Source organism: Vigna unguiculata, chromosome 5 (genome assembly GCF_004118075.2).
Source record: "Vigna unguiculata cultivar IT97K-499-35 chromosome 5, ASM411807v1, whole genome shotgun sequence".
Classification (NCBI taxonomy): Eukaryota; Viridiplantae; Streptophyta; class Magnoliopsida; order Fabales; family Fabaceae; genus Vigna; species Vigna unguiculata.
Window position 1 is genome coordinate 16,500,101 of NC_040283.1, and position 12,310 is coordinate 16,512,410.

General features: G+C 33.8%; 1 protein-coding gene across 1 annotated transcript; it reads left to right on the plus strand.

Annotated features, from left to right (window-relative positions):
* The first annotated feature begins 10,395 nt into the window (after nt 1-10,395).
* Nucleotides 10,396-12,310, plus strand: LOC114184408 (glycosyl hydrolase 5 family protein-like). Its single transcript, XM_028071718.1, has 3 exons — nt 10,396-10,962; nt 11,282-11,891; nt 12,075-12,310. Exons 1-3 carry the CDS (start codon nt 10,396-10,398, stop codon nt 12,308-12,310), a joined length of 1,413 nt encoding a protein of 470 aa, XP_027927519.1.

The window sequence follows — 12,310 nt, forward strand, 5'->3', positions numbered from 1 at the left end:
CTTTGAATAATGTCAGACATATTCCTTCCTTAAAGAGAAACTTAATATCTATAGGGCAGTTGGATGATGAGGGGCATTACACCACCTTTGGAGATGGACACTGGAAGGTAATGAAAGGTAATCTTGTTGTTGCTTGTGGAAAGAAGCAAGGATCTCGTTACATGTAAATGAGGATATGATATTAGTTGCAGAAGTTGGCAACAGTTCTTCTTTGTGGCATCAGAGGCTTGGGCATATGAATGAGAAAGGAATGAAGCTCATGGTCTCGAAAGGTAAAATACCTAACTTGAAGCATGTTGACGTTGGACCTTGCGAACATTGTATCTTTGGAAAGCAGAAAAAGGTTAGCTTCTCCAAAACAAGTAAGTCGTCTAAAGTTGAAAGATTAACACTAGTGCATACAGATGTTTGGAGGCCAGCTCCAATGAAATCTCTTGGATGTTCACAATATTATGTAACCTTCATTGATGACCATACAAGAAAGGTATGGGTTTATTTTCTTAAAAATAAATCTAATGTGTTTTCTGTGTTTCCTTTAGGCTATCAGTTACCTGAAGAAGTATGGTCTGGAAATGAGGTAAATCTTTCAGATCTGAAAGTTTTTGGTTGTGCTTTATATATTTTGTTGAACTCTAATAGTAGAGATAAATTGTACCCTAAGGCAAAGTGATGCTATTTCATTGGTTATGGATCTGACATGTATGGCTACAGGTTTTGGGATGACCAAAACAAGAAAATTATCAGAAGTAGAAATGTTACTTTTAATGAAAACATGTTCTATAAGGACAGGACTGCGGAATTTGCAAATGCAAATAAACAGCCAGAGCAGGTATCATTAGAAGAAAATTCAGAAAGTGATGTAGTCAACAAAAGGCAGAATACAAAAGTAGAGCTTGAGTCAGAGCCTGAGTCAGAGTTTGGGTTAGAACTTGAACAAATAGTAGAGTCGGTAACTCCTGAATTACCGACTAGAAGGTCTAGCAGAACAATTGTAGCACCACAAAGGTATTCTCCTTTATTGCATTACTTGTTGTGGACTGATGCTGGTGAGCTAGAGCATTTTGCTGAGGCTATGCAGGGAGATGAATCTATTAAGTGGGAGCTAGCAATGGAAGATGAGATAAAGTCTCTTCAGAAGAATAAGACATGGTCTTTAACCAAGCTTCCAGAAGGAAAGAAGGTTTTGCAAAACAGGTGGGTCTATCGGTTAAAAGAAGAACTAGATGACAACAAACGATATAAGGCTAGACTCGTAGTGAAAGGGTTCCAACAGAGACAATCACAAAAATTTTCTCTCCTGTTGTTAAGATGACTACCATCAGAGTTATCTTGAGTATAATAGCTGCAGAAAATCTTCATTTGGAGCAGTTAGATGTGAAAACTGCATTCCTACATAGAGATCTTGAAGAAGAAATCTTTATGGCACAACCAAAAGGTTTTGAAGTACAATGCAAAGAGAATCTTGTATGCAAGCTTCATAAAAGTTTGTATGGATTGAAACAAACACCGAGACAGTGGTACAAGAAGTTTAATGAGTTTATGAGAAACTCAGGATTTCACAGATGTGAAGAAGATCATTGTTGTTACATGAAGAAATATGCTAACAGCTATATCATTCTTGTCTTGTATGTTGACGACATGTTGATTGCTGGTGTTAATATGACAGAAATTGACAAGTTGAAGAAACAATTGTCAGAAAAATTTGAAATGAAGGATCTTGGTCCAGCCAAGCAAATTCTTGGTATGAGAATTTCTAGGGATAGATCTGAAGATATTATGAACTTATCTTAAGAAAAATATATAGAAAAATTGCTTAGCAGGTTCGATGTTGGAAATGCTAAAACCAGGAATACACCTTTGGGAACTCACTTAAATTTCTCAAAAAGGCAATCTTCTCAGATAGAGGAAGAAGAAAGTCACATGTCTAAAGTGCCATATGCATCTGCAATAGAGAGCTTGATGTATGCTATGGTTTGTACCAGACCTGATATAGCACATGTAGTGGGAGTTGTGAGCAAATTTCTATCAAATCCCGGAAAGGAGCATTGGGAAGGCGTGAAGTGGATATTGAGATATTTGAAGGGCATATCAAAGACGCATTTGTCTTTTTTAAGAAGTAATCTCACTCTACAAGGGTTTTCTGATACAAATTTGGGAGGTGATTTGGATGGTAGAAAGAGCACAACAGGTTACATTTTTACGTTGGGTGGTACAACTATCAGTTAGAAGTCTAAACTTCAAGGAAGAGTTTCCCTTTCAACCACTGAAGCTGAATATATAGCTATCTCAAAAGCAGCAAAAGAGATGATATGGTTGAAGAATCTTCTAAAAGAATTAGGAAAAGAGCAAGATGAATCTCCGTTGTTTAGTGACAGTCAAATTGCCATTTGTCTTGCTAAAAATCCAATTCTTCATTCCAGATGCAAACACATTGAATTGAAGTATCATTTTATCAGAAACTTGATAAATAATGGAGATTTGATTTTGTTGAAGATTCCAGATGCAGAGAATCCAGTTGTTATGTTGACCAAGACTATCACAACAACTAAATTGAGGCTTTGCATTGCCTCAACTAGCCTTCGAGAAAATTGATGATGAAGGCACTACACTAACTGGTAATGTAAATCAAACTCCAAGTGGGAAACTTGTTAGTATTATGGTGCTTGATTTAGTTCCACATCGCTTAGAATTGTGAGATGTAGTTCTCTATTTTACTATATAAAGACTCTATGTAAAGCTTTCAGATACACCAGAAATAAAACATACTTCCTAGTGTAGTCGTGGACGTAGGCATACACATTGTACGCCGAACCACGTTAAAATTCTCTGTGTCTATTTTCCTCTCCTTTATTCTTTCCTTTATTGCCTTGTTCCTAACAGAAGAGATGGGTTGATGACACAACGGTCGAGTATATCTCGGCCCATTTTGGGCGTGTATATTTCGGTCTAATGATGGACAGGTGGGCAAGAGAACTGTCATACAAGTGTGTAGGCAAGGGGTGCGTAATCTAGACAAAAAGGAATCAAACGATTCTTGACAGATATGGTATGGGTTAATGGAGCATATCAAAAATTGATGAAGAGAATAAGAACGGTCTACGAATAATAATGACAAGATTAGGAAACAAGTAATATAAATCATCACTTTCTTACATACGCCCCACATCTAATCACTATTTAGCGTCAGAGTTAGGGATGTCAACAGGACGGGTAGGGTACGGGTAGTAGCTCCCACGTACCTTAACATGCGGATATTAAAAATACCCGTACCTGTTACTTGTGGGTATCCATTTACAATATTTATTTCTTACCCATTGTGGGTTTTATCTGCAGATACCCGCAGGTATGGATTTTTTTGACATCCCTAGTCGGAGTTCCTGTAGGTACCCCACTTTTGGATTTTGCACCGAAAGTAGTCCCAAAGAAAGTCTCGAGGAGAACAGAAGGAAAGCAGTTCTAAGAGAGTCCAAAGAAAAGTAGGAGGAAGATCGATCGATGGTTCTTGAGATTGTTTGGTTCTATACAAGAACAATAATATTATTAATTATTTTAAATGTATGAATATATTAAAAGAGCTATAGAACAATATTATTAACTTTTGGTATAAAAATTATGAAGACTTTTAAAATCCTTATTTAGAAAGACATTATAAAAAATATTTTTTTTTACTGTAAATGTTATCTAACTTATTTTCAAATATTAAGGGTGTGTTTGTTTCAGGATAAGTGCTATTTGTATAAGTAAGGAAAAATACGGATGAACCTCGTTTGCTTTTACAATTTGGAGTAAATTACAAGCGTGGATTTATGGGAGGGAGGGTGAGAACAATCCTCTCTGAATTGAGAAGATTTGAGGGGATGACGACTGAAATTACAAAACACTCAATATGTTTTTTTTTTGTTCCATGTGCTTGTGCCAGAATGGGAGGTGAAAATCAATTGTGGATGTGTTTGGAAGAGGTGTTGGTGGTTGTAGTTGGTTTAGTCACTAGTGTTGTGGGGTTGTAGTGCGTGGACATTGGTGGTGAGGTGCCCTGATGATGCGTTTGTGGTCGGTGGCAAATCTAAGACCCTAAGTCATGGGGTCAATTAGAAATTATTTGGAACTCAATCTAGCAACCTTTTAAAAAGTAAAAGTAAAGAATTAGGAGGGGCAAAATATTTTTTTTCCAAATATTTGGTAATAATTTTAACAAAACTAGAAAGTACGCTTACATACTCTCATGTACACGTAGATCTGTCCACTATGTGGTGAAGCTGTCAAGGTGGTGCGCTGTTTTGTAGGCTGAATGATGGGAAGAAGATGAAGAGAAAGAAGTAACCACTTATGATGAGAAGAAGTTGTTCCTTATTAATAATAATAATAATAATATAATAATAATAACAAAAACATCAATAATTTTAATAATTCAAATTAATAATAATATAATTAACATTATATCTTAATAATTCAAAAATTAAAAATATTAAAAATAATAATTATAATAATAATATTATTAATTATAACTAAACATCATAATAGTAAAATAAACAATAATACTAAAATAAATAATAATAAAAATAATATTGATTTTAATAATAATAATATCAATAATAATAATAACAATAATATTTTCTATTTAAATTTATACTACATTTATTCTTAACGGTAAAATGGTAATTACATAATTTTGTAACGTCCCATTTAATTTATAAACGCAATTAAAGGAAACGCCACACATAAGATAGCATAACAACGCAGTCCTGGGGTTCCCAACATCACCCCTACAAAACTAGGCACACCACGATGCCAACAAAAGTAGGATAGCTGTTTAACTAAAAGTTACAATCTAAAAACCACCAATACAGGAGCCATAGCCCTAAAGAAAACACGAAAGAAAGAAGTGTGAGATCCAGCCCAGATGGCTAAGTAGCGGAGTCACCATTCCCTTGTTGCCCATGAGAACCTCGCCCATCTGCTCCCATCAACCAAGTTGATGATCATCGCAAAAGAGAACAGCCACATACATCACAACCATGCAACAAAACGGGTAAGCTAGAGCCAACAACATATTCATCATGCAGTCAAATATATTTTCCTCATCTCATATCCACATAGCAACCAAACATGTTATGACTCTTCATTCAATACACTACGACTCGACTCGACTCATCCGGATACGTATAACTTGGTCGGATTCAGCGGATGCTTGCACTTGTGGTGAATACCCCTGCTCGACTCTGAGCTGCTCATCTCCGAGCTATGTGTTACAAGTGTTACGATGAATCAAATCTCCCTCACCACAAGGTTAGCCCTTAATGAATTTCAGGCCTCCTACTACTCTCACCACAGGAGTCAGTCTGCTCTAAGTGAGACTAACTGGCCCCTTAGAGTGTCAGGATGCAGTCCTTACCTTGAATCCTTACCTAGTTATACAGATGGGGCACCACCATGGGCACCCACTAACAGGGGCCATGGAATTACGTCCCGACCACTGAAGCGCGACCCCAGAGGTCTCACCTAGAGACCCCAAGGAATTTACACGCTGACACGGACTAACAGTCATAATTCAGCAATAAGAGAATATTAACACCATATTTACATTTCCTTACCAACCCCCTGAGATTAATTCCTCATGCGCATCATATTTCGAATCCCTACCTCTGATTATCACCACCCCATGAATCTAGGGCCTCATCTCATATTAATCACGTGTTCCTTTGGTTCCACACCACTCATTCATTTCATGAATCATGCCAAACATACTTCATGTTCCATTATATGCATATCACTCATCATACAATCATACTCAACCAAAACAGATCGTTCAGGAACAAACAGGCATCCAAAAACAGTACGGTCTCGCCCATCATCTCGCTCAGGCTGAGGAGTCTCGCTTAGGCGAGATGTGCTCGCTCAGGCGAGCCTCCCCCTCGCCTAGGCGAGAGCACAAAAAAATAAGGGCATGAGCAACACGGGATCTCGCTTAAGCGAGATCCCTCTCGCCTGGGCGAGTTGCCTGCTCGCTCAAAAGTTGAGCGAGTTGCCTGGGCGACCTTTCGTGCCAAAAACTTAGGCGAGCTCCCTGTTTCATCTCGCCTAGGCGAGATGGACTCGCTTGGGCGAGATTAACAGGTCTCGCCACTGTCCTTCACTACAACAGCCATGAAAATCGAACCAACAAAGCATACAAAACAGTTAATCACACCAAAACGAATGATTTATCCATGCATTCAGTGATTCGCTCACAAACAGCCAAGACAACACCAAAGGACGGAGACTCTAACTTCCCGTACTTGGAAAAACTTAGCAAAGACCTCTACTACGTGACCACGAGCACGGCAGCTCCAAGGATGCACTACAGGGATGGAGTAGAGAATAGCTTCGAGCTAGCTTGAAGATGACACAACCTAACCCTAGCAGAGCTTTTCGTGAGAGGGAGAAAGGGTTGACGGCTGGTTTCTGAAAGAGTGAGTGTGAGATGGGATTAGGGCAACATAGCAGGGTTTATATACATTGGGCCAACCTTTAGGCCCACTTACAAGGGCAGCCCACCAACTCTAGGGCAGAAAAGAAATGGGGCCTTACAAATTTCATCCATTAAAACATCATTTTTAATCTTTCACACTCATCACATCATACACAAACTTTAATCTTAAATCTATTAAAATCATACCATCTTTTCCTTAATCCAAACAACACAATCAGAGCGGTCAAAACGGGTAACTTGACCCGACCTGACCTAGCCCACCACGAGTTGGTGGGTTTAATAAGTTTGCTCACTGATTCACTAAATTAAAAAACAAATACAACTTTTCTCGATCTAAAAAAACTAAATTATAATTCTGATTAAAATCTAAATAAACTTCAATAGAACCCAAATACAATCCAAAAGAATGTTAAACTCCAAATACAAACCAAAATCACAAAAATACAAATTAACAATGTGTTGACTAAAATAATGACCAATTTTAAATTCTTTTCACTATAAGAAAATTCTTGAATAATGACTAATTTTAGTAGAAAAAAAATAGTCACTATAGTAACTAATTTAGATATCAATTTATAAACAAAAAATTATTGGTAACTAAAATAATTTAAAAAAATTATAATTTGTTTCTAAATTATTTATTAACATTAATTACTAAAGTGTTTGCTATCAAAGAAATTAATTTTTAAATTGATCTCTAATTAGAAAATTAATCTTTAAAATAGTCTTTAAACATATTTTTGTCAGTAAAATTGATTATTATTTAAGAGCTTTATTTTAGTATTTCTTTTATAACCTTTTAATTCTAATACATAATACTAATTCAACTTTTTTTTTAATTTTTAAAAAAGTGAATAATACATCTGTTTTCACCTGTGTCTTTAAAGAGAATAGTTTTTCGTTGAGGAAATTTTACGGATATAAATCAAACTAAAATAGGTTTGAGTAAAGGAACTAATAAAATATTTCAATATCCAAATAAATTTGAAAGGCAAACATTTCTCCTTGTCAAGCATAATTTCATCTATTGAATGAGTATTCTATATTTTGTACAACTTTATTGTGCCTGGTTATCATATTGTTGTTTTTTCTTCTATCTTTCATTAATCTTGAATACACTTTTTGGGATGTGAAAATACACTTGAGAAAATCTACTCAATGTGAAAAGTAATTTCGAGGTTAGAAAGTTGGAGTTAATACGAAATTCTTTAAAATAAAACAGATATCAAAAGGTTTAATTAATCATAAGGTACCCAGTTTGGTACTAGAGTGTCAAATTGGTACCCGCTTTTAAAAAAGTGTCAATTGCATCCCAACTTTTGAAAATTGCTTCAATTAGGTCCCTTTCAGACAGAGTTGACTAACGCCGTTAGTCAACGTGCCACGTGTCAATCTGTGGTTTTTTTGATTTTTTAAAAAAAAAAATTATTTTTTTTAATTTTAAATTTTTTTTAATTTTTTTTTTTAAAAATTAAAAATGCCATGTGTCAAGTCCCTGTGTGTGACACGTGGCATTGTCAGTGCCACGTGGCATTGTAATGCCACGTGTCAGTGTCACTATTAGATGTCATTGTGTTGATTTCGATCTGGTCCCCACATATGTCTTTTTGTTTCAATTTAGTACCTAAGTATGTGTATCTGATTCAATTTTGTCCCAATTTTTTTTTTTAATAATTAAAATATTTTTGTAATCCATTTTTTATAAGATTAAAAATAATTAAGTATAAATATTTTTACAAAATTAAGTACTAATATTTATAATGTTTCTCTCAATTTCAGACCAAATTTATTATTTGTATGAATGTTATGCTATTTATAAGTACTAAAATGACTTTTACCACTAAATTTTAATATAAATATCAAATACTTAATTTTTTTTAAACTTTTATACTTAATTACTTTTAATTTTATTAAAAAATATTTTAATTATTAAAAATTATTAGGTCAAAATTGAATCAAATACACATAAGTAGGTACTAAATTGAAACGAAAAAACATAAATGGGAACTAAATCGAAATCATCACAATGACATATGATAGTGACACTGACACGTGGCATTACAATGCCACGTGGCATTGACAATGCCACGTGTCACACACAGGGACTTGACACGTGGCATTTTAAAATTTTTTTTAAAAAAAATTTAAAAAAAAATTTTAAAAATAATTTTTAAAAAAAATTTAAAATTAAAAAAAATAATTTTTTTTAAAAAAAAATCAAAAAAATCACAGATTGACACGTAGCACGTTGACTAACGGCGTTAGTCAACTCTGTCTGAAAGGGACCTAATTGAAGCAATTTTCAAAAGTTGGAATGCAATTGACACTTTTTTAAAAGCGGGTACCAATTTGACACTCTAGTACCAAACTGGGTACCTTACGATTAATTAAACCGATATCAAAACTAACAATTTTCTTTTCAACTATTATAAAATTGTTGAACACCTTTCATTTATTTTGAAATGAACTTTTTCAAATATAAAATTACATTCCCGTAAATCCATTTGAAAATAAAGGGTTAAATATATTTTTGATCCTTCAACTTTTAGTGAAGATTGAAATTAGTCCCTTTTAAAAATCTTAAACGAATTTAACCCTATAAATGCGTGAATTTAGTATTTTTAATCAAATTTTATTAAGTTTATTTGACATTTCAAACACATTTCATTATAGTGTTTTAGTTTGTTTACACCATTTAACATATTTTCTCTTCAATGTTATTTGAGAAACACATATGAAACATCAAATAAACTTACAACAATTTGGTTTAAAGGACTAAATTCACACATTTATAAAGATGAGAAACTAAATTAATTCAAAATTTTTAAGAAAAATTAATTTCACTTTTCTCTTAAAGTTGAAGGACAAAAAATATATTTAACCCAAAAATAAATATAGATTGTTTAAAAAATTTATTTTATGATGCGTAAAAAAAGTTGCCCTTAAACTTATATAGTCGGGCCCAACTAAAGCTGGTCAGAGAGATTCTATACATAACACCTTTTTTTACTCTTGACACTCTTCTTTTATATTTTTTGCACCATAATTACTCTTTACCAAAACAAAATTTGTAGGTATGAAAGGATTTGTTTAAATTATAGCATATAATTAGAATGTCCATAAACGCGATCTAGATATATGTGAATAGTGTGATAGAAATTCAATAAAAAATAAGACAATAAATCTAAATATTTTCTACATTTGTCGTTAAGATTGAAAGAAATTCGGCTGCATAACTTTCATTTTCCTATATATAATCATTGATTTAACGATAAAAAATTTAGTTGCTAAGACAATGATATGTTATTTAAATTGATATACAAATTATAAGCACTAAAAATTTATTTCATCACTATTTCTGTCAGTATGATAAATATTATTTGATGACTATTTTGATAATAGATTGCAACCTACTTATTTTCTCGTTAAATAAATTATGTTTTTTTATTATATATCAACGTAAAACATATATATTTATTAAATAATTTATAATTTTGATGACTAACTCTATGACATATAACATTTAAAATTGCATATTAACTCTCTGACATATACCTTTTAAAATTGCATACACAATTAATTGATTGAATTGATGACATTGAAATCCAAGAAACTTAGAATATATATCATTGATATTTTTAGGGACCGAAATATATAATTCAAATCTAATACTCTGTTTGAATGCCAAATTTTTAAGCTTAATAGATAGTCAATGACTTAAACAAAGGATAAAAGTTATTGTCTTTCAACATGAATAACAAGTAGATGAAGATGATATAAATATAAAGAGTTAATCGGTTATAATAAAATTTTGTTAACAGAAAAAACTTTTATTATCATTGTTACTAATTTTAAACACAAACTCTATATATTTATTTGCACGCTTTCTTCTCCAACATCAAATTTCTTTTCCATTCAAAGTCAAAATGTCTAGAATACCTTCACGTTTTGTCTTTCTCCTCCTTGTAGTCATCTCTACGTCACATTCCAATGCATACCCTTTATCTACGCACAATAGATGGATCATAGATGAAGCCACAGGACAACGTGCCAAGTTGGTATGTGCCAATTGGGCTGGTCACCTTCAACCAATGATCCCTGAGGGTCTTGACAAAAAGTCATTGAAGGACATTATTGGTGAACTTGTGAAGCACAAGTTTAATTGTGTGCGTCTCACCTATGCAATCTACATGTGGACACGTTATGGCCATGAGAATGTGAATGCCAACTTTGCCTCTTTGGATGTACCCGAAGTGGTCTCCAAGAACAATCCTTTTGTGTTGTCCATGACACATCTCCAAGCCTTTGATGCTGTTGTTCATGAACTTGGAGTTCAAAATGTGAAAGTTTTGCTTGATAACCATGTTAGTGAGCCAATGTGGTGTTGCGATGACAATGATGAGAATGGCTTCTTCCATGACAGACATTTCAATCCTCAAGAATGGGTGCATGGCCTTACTTTGGCTGCCAAACACTTCAGTGGAAACCATGTTGTATGTATTTTTCTTTCTCATTTTTTGGCTCAACTGTGCTCTTAGATCTCTACTATTGTTTCTACTTTCTTAGTTTTAATTCCTATAAAAAAGAAGTAGAGGTTTTAGTCTTTGCACCATTTCTTATAACTTTATCTCTGTTAGAAAGTTTCTATACTTGTTGGCAAAGTTTTGTAGGCAAGTTTTATATTTAGAGACTAAAAGTTCGTAGTTTTCTAGTATAAGACTAAACTTAGAGATAATAGTTTAACTTTTTACCCTCTCTTTGACTAAAATTGAAAACAAGACAACTTTGTTATTACTTTGGGTTTATTAACAGGTTGTGGCAATGAGTTTGAGGAATGAGTTGCATGGTCCTCGCCAGAATTTGAAGGATTGGTACATATACATGAGCCAGGGAGCAATAACTATTCATAAGACAAATCCAAATGTGCTTGTGCATATCTCAGGTTTGAACTATGACACTGAGTTGCAGTTCTTAAGGAGAAAACCATTGAATATAGACTTGGGTAACAAAATGGTGTTTGAGACACATTTGTATTCATGGTCTGGAATTGGGACACTTAAATTGAAAGAGATATGGACAAAGCAACCATTGAATAGAATATGTGCGAACAACATTAAAGCGATAGACTATAGAGCTGGATTCCTTACAATTGGAAAGAATGCAACTCCTTTTATTTTTACAAAGTTTGGGTTTAACGAGGAAGGTTCTGCAGTGGAAGACAATAGGTTCTTGACATGCCTTCAAACCTATCTTCTTGGAAAGGATTTGGACTGGGGATTTTGGGCTTTCCAAGGTACCTACTATGTAAAGAAAGATCAGGTCCAAGTTGATGAGTCATTTGGTGTAATGGATGAAACATGGCATCACCTTAGATATCCCAACTTCACCGACAAGTTCCAACTTTTGCAAAGGAAGAATCTTGGTAAGCCTTTTGAGTTAAACAAATAAGTGTAGTTATATCATGCACTCTTAGATTGATATCATTCATAAGGTGATTTTGAAATAGCATAATTATCATAAAATTTCAAGAACTTATGATATCAATGATCTTTTTTCAAACACATAATATCTTATCTTATATCTAAGGTTCATGTTTTTCATGCAGAACCTATCTCTAAGGCCCCCATTGTAAATATCTTGTACCACCCACTATCTGGTCAATGTGCTCAAGTGAATGAAAAGAATGAAGTTGAACTTGGAAGTTGTGAGACCAAAAATAGATGGGTTCATGGAGAGAATGCGACTAAAATCCTTTTACAAGGCATTAAGAAGTGCCTAACAGCCGCGGGTGAAGGGCTTCCGATTATAGTTTCTGATTGTGAAAGAAAGAATAGTTTTTGA

Excerpts from the sequence above, each read along its gene's own strand:
- LOC114184408 (XM_028071718.1), top strand. The coding sequence starts at position 10,396 with ATGTCTAGAATACCTTCACGTTTTGTCTTTCTCCTCCTTGTAGTCATC. Across the intron at positions 10,963-11,281 it reads ACTTCAGTGGAAACCATGTT|GTTGTGGCAATGAGTTTGAG; the intron begins GTATGTATTTTT and ends GTTTATTAACAG. Across the intron at positions 11,892-12,074 it reads TTTGCAAAGGAAGAATCTTG|AACCTATCTCTAAGGCCCCC; the intron begins GTAAGCCTTTTG and ends TTTTTCATGCAG.